This window comes from Tachysurus fulvidraco, chromosome 12 (genome assembly GCF_022655615.1).
Source record: "Tachysurus fulvidraco isolate hzauxx_2018 chromosome 12, HZAU_PFXX_2.0, whole genome shotgun sequence".
NCBI classification, from domain to species: domain Eukaryota; kingdom Metazoa; phylum Chordata; class Actinopteri; order Siluriformes; family Bagridae; genus Tachysurus; species Tachysurus fulvidraco.
The window spans coordinates 16967481-16977482 of record NC_062529.1 but is presented as its reverse complement, the minus strand read 5'-3'; the positions used below and the strand labels follow the sequence as shown (position 1 = coordinate 16977482).

Sequence of the window (10002 nt, the reverse complement as noted above, 5' to 3'; positions counted from 1 at the left end):
TCATTTTTCAGACTTTATTGTCCGGAAACAACTACAGTCAGAGGTAATCAAATGGAATGAACAAAACAGGGTGGACCACCAAAATAAGGGCTCATTCCTACAGCCTACTCGTAACCATCTTCATAAGTTTAAAATTGCCTTCCAAAATACCAAAAATTAAAGGTGATGGAGACTTCTTTTCAATACATAAACCGAGCACGGGTTGCACAGTGTCCATTGAGACTCCACTGAAAATGGTAGCGAGTACAGACACATATAATTTGTCTTTTTCTATATGGAGAAATGATCATCAGTTTCTATCAAGTGATGTTGGTATATATAGACAGGTGCCATATTAAAGGGAAAAAAAGAGTTATGCTGTGTGCGGTAGTTTGCGAGCATGGTTTGGATCCAGCTATTCGGTTAGAGTGAACATCACGTTGCACATCAATACCACATGATTCTGACAGATCACCTTTATTCTATGCTGAAACATCTCTATCCTGATTAGAGGCTGATGTTAAACAGTGCTCTATCCCACCATCTTCAAAACAACAAACGAAAGAAACACCTTTCAGAGAAATGGTGTTCATCACAGTTCTAGTTAACTTGTAGAATCTGTGCCATGGTTCATTGAAGCTGTTCTGGTGGCTCACTGTAGCTTAACACTACTATTTATTACAAATGTATTTCAATAATAATTTGTCTATCTGCTGTTCTGTAATATTCAGGCTGCTATAATCCAAGTAGTAAAATGTTTAATGTGTTATAGTATACATGTCATATTGCTCAACGGCAGGAAATAATATTTCGTTTAAAAGTGGTTTGCATTGTCTTTAAGGCAACTTTAAATCTGTTGAATGTCTAGCCAGCAATAATGGATGCAAGTATTTCAGTTCAAAGTAGACTATGTAATTATCAAGCAAATGTGACACACATTAATGTGTTGCTGAACTAGGTGTTCACTGGATTGAAGGCACCACATAACGTTAGTTAAAAAGTGCACTCATTCCATAAAATAACATTTCATAGTCTGCTCCACAGGGCAGGATACATACACTTTATCTGATACAGTGTAAACCTTTTTTTTCCATACATAAAAGATAGTGCTACAAAACATTTGTACAGAGATCTATAAATCTACAGGGTTAATCATATTTTTTTGTATCTTTTTTGTATTTTTTTTTTGATCAAACAAAATATTGAGTGTACTGAATGAGTTTATTAGAATATATAACAAACCAAATTAAATACATAGTACTAGATCTGTACAACAATCCCAAACCCTGTCAATGAAGCCTCGACCCACAATCCTGAGCTGGAATGACCTCCGATAACAAGTTACTGTATGTGTATAAATTCTAAATGAAGTACATGTAATCACCATTTGAGTAACATTCAGAAAGCTGTGCATATCACTTTATGCTCGAGAACCAATCAAAAACCGAGACACACTTCAACTTGTTTTCTTTAAAAAGCAATCATTATGTACAAGATGGAAAGGGCTTGTATTTGTGTGTAAATGTCAGTGTGTGTGTATGTTTGGAGCTCAGCTGGCTCGGCTTCACTGATGCAGGTTTAGTGTCAGTCATTTAGAGAAATGATGTAGGGAAGAGAGAGAGAGAGAGAGAGAGAGAGAGAGAGAGAGAGAGAGAGAGAGAGAGAGAGAGAGAGAGAGAGAGAGAGAGAGAGAGAGACAGATAGAGAGAGAAAGAGAGAGAGAGTGAATGAGTGAGAGAGAGCATCAATATCCCACAGTCTGGGCAACAGAGTCATTGTCTTCTGGGATACACTCGTGGGGTTTAGAAGAAGCCAAAAATCCTGGCAGGCAAGTGCATTTGTATGATCCCTCTGTATTGGAACACACTCCGTTCTTACACAGCTCCACTTTGTCACTGATATCCTCACATTCATTTATATCTGAAAGAGGAAGAGGTGACAAAAGAGAATCAAGCTGAATGTAAGAGGTATGTAGATAAAAAAATTACTCAGCTGAAGCAAAACTGGATATGGATAGTAAAAGGGCTGGAAAAGGATTATGATTTGCAGCTTATATCGGGTGAGTCTTGGATGAGTTTGAATAAAACACACTACCAAAAACTGACTAAAACCAGTCTGAATAGATTCTGAAGCAGCCCACAGATGACGGAAGAGTAAAACTTAATCAAAACATAATTGCCAACTGAGGTATGAATATGCAGTAAATTTGAAACCAAATTTACTGAGTCAGTACTCAGACATTGAGAAATCTCTCATTATTTCATAATTTTCAGAAACACTCAAAAGGAAAAAGACGTGGAATCCTGTTTATATTAAAGATTTAAAACTATGCAATACTTTTGTTAATAAAGCTAGTGTCACATCTAACTGGTTCAGATTCATAATTGCAGTGCGCTTGTTATTTAAGAAGCAGCTTCTTAAATGATGAGGTATGTAGCACATTCTGAATTTCCACTACAAATCAAACACAACACATTTCAACTGTGAGATATCGACATACTACACAAGGTGACTGTAAATCAAGGATTTTGGCTCGATGGCATGCTGCTTGAGCTTAGACATGGAGCAGAGAACACTTTGATCATTTATTCCCAATTGCAATTCACAGGAACTAATGTAAGAGCATTACTGTCAGCACCCGTGATTGGCTGAACACATAACGAGAAGCATTCTTGAGAGACATCCAGGAGTGTGTATCATGGACGAATTCTGGAAAAGTGATTGAGGGTGAGTGGCCTGAAATACACGCAACCTTTGCCTCAGTCACATCCTCTTAAAACACAAGATTTCACATGATCCAATTCTTACTCTTTTTTTCTCTATTCATGGATAGAAGTTATAGACAATAACCTTCTTCATAGCGTTTCTAATAAGGGAGTTTTGCCATTAAAGTTAAATGTCATGTTTTTATGTTGCTGTCTGTGCCAATATCCTAATCCTCTAAACCCTCAGCTTTTTTTTAAATAGAATACCAGCATTTGTGTGTCAGGTATGTGGGAATATAGCAATGCTTCAATGTACTGCATAACTAATTTCACATCAAGCATTAGGTTTGCCTTAATCTTTTGCTTTGTTTCAGGGTGTATACTGTATACATAACATTTAACCTTCAAGAATTCTGGTGCTGAAGTGTGATGGAGAAAGATAATAATCTTTATTTTTATAGCACTTTTTAGTTTGAGTCTAGACTGCTGTAAATATAAAAGGTCAAACAAAGTAAAATTTTGATATAATCTACAATCATTAATGAAATGACTATAAAACATTATGCAAGGTGGCCTGGGAAAACTCACTGTGACTGATCTCTGAAGTGACTAAAGTAAAGGCAAGACATCTTTACTTTAAGCAAAAATAACTACAGTATGTTTCAGCAAAACAGCATGAAAATATTTTACTATAAAAAGTCAGTATTACTAAAGTCTAAACCTTCCTAGCTAAGTGTGAGTATTTCCTTTCACTTTGTCAACCTGGTTGTTAACAACCTGGTTGTGTTTCAAAAATAATTAACTTTCTTTTGATTAGAGCGCTTCAGAGTTGAGATTTGAGAGTTATGTATTTCATATAAAAATCACTTATATTGTAAATATAATATACAGTATAACAAATCTAAATTCTATCATTGTGGATTAGTTCTATCCCTCGTTCTTTACTCGTTTCCCTTCCCAAAAATACATATACACTATATAAAAGCAAGTATAAAGTAAGTATAAAATATATGAATGATAGAGAAATAAATGAGAGAATATATAGCTTTACCAATACACGCCATCTTGCTTAAGTTTAGTTCATAGCCATCAAAGCAGTCACATGTGTAGCCCTCTCGTACACGGACACATCGGCCATTTTCACAGCCATTCAAGATGCCGCATTCTTCTGCCTGTAAACCCTCAAATCCTGCACTATGGTCTGAAAGAAAAATAGCAGACTGGATGGAATCACTGACACTTTCACACTGTGATTATGAAGAGCTTGTGCTTGATTAAAAAAAAATCCATCACTACTACAGTAGTACTTAAATATGATTAAATGTTCATGCACCAGTATGTTTTTCCTAAGGAAAAATGAAGCTACCTCTGTAAGGGTCAATTCGGCGGGGTGGCTGGTGCTCTCTGAGTCTGGGCATAGGTACTGGTCCTTCCTCTCTAGAGCTGTAGTCATTTGAGTGACCTGCAATGGAACCACTCAAAGGACCTTCAGCTCCATAGAAGGTCTCACCTCCCAAAACGCCATAGTTACCCCAGTACGGTGAACCATTGGGTCCCTCATGTGGCGATTCAGGTCCATATTCAAAGCCTGGTTGCTCCCGTAGGCTGTCTCTATTACCCAGGTTACACAAAATAGCAAAAGCATCTGTATGGAGACACATCACATTTTGTATTAGTTGTGTAAGCTTATGTTAGACTGTCTGGGTTCTATAGAGTAAGCTTAACATTTCCATAAACTTGTGCATAGCTAGAAATAAGTATTTAAAAAAATCACCGGAAGATTTTTCAGGGCAAAATGCACACTGTGGTCCCCAGGCAACACCATAGAGACAGCAACACTCAGTGTAGGTAGTTGAAATACCAAGCATTGGATTAATGCATGTGGTATCAGGTTTAAGGTCCCGCCAGCAGATGTCTGTGTGAATAAAGTCCTCATCAAGGAAAGAACCTATAGGCAGAAAGAGATACAAGAGTATAATGTATATATATACATACTGTACAGCAGGTATCAGCATTTACATTAAACTCATGGACGGGTCAAATGAAATTATTACATTATGTAAGATTACCTCACAAAATATCACTTGCAATGAAAGGATCATATAACGGATTATTATAACGTAAGTTATTCACTACTCATCAGTCATGTTTCATGGATACAATGTTATGGCTGATGAGTGTGTATGTTTATTTTTTTATATATTTGAATTTGTATAATGGATTTGTATTACCCTCAGTGCTGTTGGCAGAGATGCAGCGACGCTGTGTGTCATCCAGGATTAGTGGAGGAGTGCAGAAGCAGTTAAAGGAGCCAGGAGTGTTCACACACTCTCCATGTTCACACAGATTCACCTCCTTACATTCATCGTCATCTAAGGCACATGTGCAGAGTACAAGCTTATACCGAATGCATTTCCTTGATGTGATGTGACGTGCTGTGACTGTCTACAAGGACAATCTACAATGCACTACCAGAACAACAGAATCATTTACTTTTTATATGAAAAACATGGCATGAGTTAGTGGGGCAGTGTATGTCCTTCATCTTTTTTTTTGGTTAGACTCTAAAGCAGTGTATGTGCATTGAAATGCTTCCTAAAATGAAAGTACTATGTAGCACCTTAACATATTAAAACACCTAGTTTTATCTGTTTGCTTGTTTTTTAACAGAATGGATTAAAATGACTTACCAACACACTCCATACGGAAGTTGTCATAGTAATATCCGCTATGGCAGTAGCAGTTGTACGAGGCGTAGGCGTTTTCACAATAACCGTTTTTACAAATTTCTGGACCAAACATTTCACACTCATCTGCATCTGTGGACAAAAGCACATTGTCGAAATGATGTCATTCAAAACATACTATAAATATCTCTTCAATCTAATTGATCAAATCTATATACACATATGATCAAATATGTAGAGTTTAACCATGAGAACATGAGGGATTTATTCTAGAGAAAATAGTTGAACGTTCCCTGCTATTAGAAATGACGGTGTTTATTTGAGGACTTTCAAGATGGCTGTAATAGTCACACTATTAATTAATAAAATTAAACTTTTGGCACTCAATGCCAGAACCACAGTGGTGTCAACACTTCTATCGATGCATATTTTGTGATAAATTTGGTTAAATACATGGCCAAGTCCAAAATGTGAAAAAGAAATAACTTATGATAACAAACAGGTAGTTTAGGTACTTTCATTGTATTACTTATCAATCCTGATCATCCTGATCATTACCATGGTCTAGTCTTGACTCAGTTTTGTCTCAATATTGTCTTGGTCTTGAGTCGTAAGTCTCAAACAAAATGTTATCTTAAAATAACAAGCTTCTCTTTAGCTTCTTCTGATCCTTGCAGCAATGTCTTTGTCTGGATTTGTACAATATTTAGAGTTTTCCATTGGAACCAAACAAATAAACCTTAATGTCCAACATCACCAACGGGGATACATCTAATGTAGACAATCTAGTCCTGCTTGATACAGATGCCTAAAATAACCTTAAAATACCTCAAACAAGGAAGATCTCATATACTGTACTGAATGCATAGACAGACAGACAACTGGAAATATGACAATAATTGTGTGTATATATATATAAATCCAGAAAATGCCATGAGTTCCTGTACTTGAACATGTAAGTATCATCTTCTGAACTCTAATCTTTGCTACAATATTAAAAGACTTATTCTGGTCATGCCAGGATATTGATAATCTGATAACACTTAAGTTAAATAGAAAGCACTGCAGATGCAAAAATACCTCTAGTCAGGAGCTGACTGATGCCTTGGACTGAAGTGATGATGGGAAGAATGCCAGCACCATGAGGACACAGCTCAGAATATTCCACTGAGAAGATAAACATTCAAAATAACTTCCAGAAGACAAATTCACATTCACCGATTGGTATATTTAAAGCGAAAAGTTGTGGACAATAAAAACACACCAAAATTAATGGTGGTACTCTACCTTGACCACTTTGTGGGCATGGGTGTATATTGCAGTTGTCTCCCCAACCTGCTCCCACGGTGCAGCAGCATTCCGGCTTGGTGACATTTCTGGAGAGCACATTTTCACAGAAGTTGGCACCGTTTAGGTTGTAGTAGCAATCCTTCCTCTGTTCGTCATCTACGGCATCATGGGGAGGAGCAGGACATTACATTGACATATAAAGAACACCAGTCAGAAAGCTACAAGACAGAGAGGCACTTTAAAGCAGTTTGTATGCTGTAAATCCATGCACTAATCTTGGGATTAAACTGAAGTCCTTGAAATATGAAAATGCAGTTGCTCTCTAGGCCTGATGAATTCAACAGTGTCACAGGAAACTGGAATCATTGCTCACTCAATGCTGTAATATTTACTGAATATTTCAAACACAGCCTGAATGACCCGATCAATGTTCTATGGCATCTCGCCATATTTACACAACAGATTGAACAACTGACAGAGCCAACAATCTTGTTTTTTAATCAGTTGATTGGAATATCAAGAGATTTAGAACATTTTGAGTTTTTTTAAATCATACACTCTTCTGTTATCTTTATCACATGCAAATTTCACACCACAAGGTAAAGTTACTGCTAAAATCTTTTCCAAAGTGCATTGCTGGTCAGTAGTCTGCTTCTGCTCAAGGCTGTTAGTTTCCACATATGAAGTGCCAACAGCTCACCCTAAAGCAGAATTAACTTGACTGAAACTTGGCTTTAGGCTGCACCTCTGCAGCATGCACAGTATGGAATATCGAATCAAGTAAAAGAACCTGGACACTCTTACACAATGTGTTCTGTGTGTAACTGAGATTTATAGGAATATTGAAATTACAAATTGTTTTCACCTGTTTGTGAAATTGAGCAATGTCTTACACATTATCTTACACACAACGTAAAAAAGGTTTGTATGCATGCTTGCATGTGTTTTTATGATTCTGTACCTGGTATGATCATGTGTTCGTGATCATGGCGGGGTTTGCACTGTGTGGTACTGGGGTCAAATTCCTCATCATCAGTAGGGCACAGGCACAGAAAGCTTCCTTCTACATTCTCACAGTGAGCCTCACCACACAACTCACTACTTAGTTCACATTCATCTGCATCTGTACATACATGCACACACACACACAAAACCCAACACAGATTTGTATCTGTAACACAGTCCAGTTAGTTAAACCCTTTCTCGTGTTAACGATTAATAAAGTATTTTCTGCTTCCATACCAACGCAATCTGTGCCCTCAGGTGTACTGATATATCCTTGGTCACACTGACAATAATAGGAGCCGTCTGTGTTGTCACAGTAGCCATGCTTGCCGCAGATCATCTCGTCGTCACACTCGTCAATATCTAAACAGGATAATTAGACACAACGTTTTAAAATATGTGAAATAAATTCCAGATTTTTTTTCAGACACTCAATATAAGTATATATAAGTATATATAATAGTCAGACACATAAAACAACAATGACAATAAATCTTATTATTAAAATCTTACTTTCTTGTTTTGGATGTTTTGTTGTTATTGTTGTTTTTAATTCTACTCAGATTTCATATTCCAATACTTCTCTAACACCTCTGATTTTCTACTAAATGCAATAATATCAGTGTTTATACCTATAATATAAATATTTAAAGTCATGTATGGTAGTAAAATTGTAAAAAAATCACTATGCCAATTATGGTTAAACCTGCTATAAACCAGTCTGTTAACAGTTTATGATGTTGTGCCATTGTTCATCAGACTAAAACTAAGACTGTACGAGTAGGAGCAAAGGATGAGTCATAAAGTAGATGAACTGCGATGCTCATGTTTTAGTCTTGTATGTTCAGTGGGTGCAGCAGTTTATTGTGAGTCTGGGAAGCTTCAGCCTGGAGCATGAAACCTGTGGAGTGATGATCACGCAACAGAGCCAGGGGGGTCAGATTATGTAACTGTTATTCAACAGTGTAAATCTTTTATCTTTTGCTTTGGAATTTTTCCTAATAGTTTAAAAGGAAAAAATATTGAAAACTAATAAGTCATCTACACCAGAGCTGGTTTTCATATCAACCATTAACAGGCTTGAGTTTGTTCGTGTGGAGATGATGTTCATCTGGCTTCTACAAGCAACATGATGTAATTGCAGAACAAATTTGAGTCGTAACAAAAGCTTTGCATGCCGTGTCGTGCACACGGCAGCTGGGTGAAATCCTTTTAGATATATATATATATATATATATATATATATACACAATAGCCTGTAACTGGTCATTACACACAGTGTGTGTGTCCTGCAAGCAATCCTTTTCTAGTAGTTGTGGCATTTGGCATGAACTTTTAATAATACCACCTGCAACACTGGAGCACTCATGCAATACGGCTAACACGAAAGACTATGCAAGCCTGTGTGGTGCTTTTGTCTTTACAAAACCTTTATAGTCATCTCTGTGGCCTTTGAAAAATCAGCCGTGGGATAACACTGACCGTATTTCATCCATTACTATTTCACTCATGCAAGAGTACTGGATGCCTTTTGCCAAAAAAGCACCACAATATTGGCACACAGATTAAGCAGCTGTACAATATGATCAATATAGTCATACATCATAACCATGCTGTATGAACATAGAGGAAACACCTTGTTCTTTGTGTATATTTTTTCATCATACTATCTAACATGGAACTGGTAGAGGGTTAAACCTCAGCCATAGCTTAATGAAAGAAAACGTTATGCATGGACACTCTGTTTAGATATTTTTAATCAAAACTAGATCTAAGTAAAGGATTAAAGCAAATGTTTCCTAAAAAACACAGGCAATCTGAGACGGTCACGAGAGACTGACTCCCACCAAGCAGCACTATCCTGCTGTTGGATTGAAGGGACAGCCGGAAAACAATCAGACACTGAAGTGGACAGGGAATACTCCACCACAGCCAAAACTACTCCAGCCTTAATAAGGCTACAATAAAGAGTGAATGTGATATCTTGGTGTTCTTGTTATTTTATCTGAAGTTGCACATGCAAGTTCTGATCCACTGTGCAAACTCACTCAAACACATATACTGTATATTCACACAACAGTGCCATAATAAACACAGTTTGCCCAAATCTTCAGCATGGGTTGAGAAAAACTCTAGCCCATAAGTGAGGAAATGACTTTTATGTCTCTCTGTAATACATTTCCTTTTGTGTTAAAGGCTTAAGTGGGATTTTGAACAACACTGCTAGCGGTCTGACCAGCTGTGAAACCCCAGGAGAAGGTAACAGAAGAGCTCACTTGCTACATCATATTTATTTAAGACATTTTTTCATCTCTTTTTAGAGATGACAAAAGCAG

General features: G+C 37.0%; 1 protein-coding gene across 1 annotated transcript in view; it reads right to left on the bottom strand.

Annotated features, from left to right (window-relative positions):
- Window positions 1–10002, bottom strand: part of LOC113659518 (latent-transforming growth factor beta-binding protein 2) — a 99711-nt gene continuing 89709 nt past the window's right edge. The window contains exons 26-35 of the mRNA XM_027172341.2: window positions 7904–8029; window positions 7623–7784; window positions 6659–6817; window positions 6452–6538; window positions 5375–5503; window positions 4916–5056; window positions 4459–4632; window positions 4051–4329; window positions 3736–3885; window positions 1–1899 (exon numbers count right to left, since the gene is read on the bottom strand). Of these exons, the coding sequence (XP_027028142.1) occupies window positions 1724–1899; window positions 3736–3885; window positions 4051–4329; window positions 4459–4632; window positions 4916–5056; window positions 5375–5503; window positions 6452–6538; window positions 6659–6817; window positions 7623–7784; window positions 7904–8029 (1583 nt within the window). The 3' untranslated portion in view covers window positions 1–1723. The remainder of the gene's footprint in view (window positions 1900–3735; window positions 3886–4050; window positions 4330–4458; window positions 4633–4915; window positions 5057–5374; window positions 5504–6451; window positions 6539–6658; window positions 6818–7622; window positions 7785–7903; window positions 8030–10002) is intronic.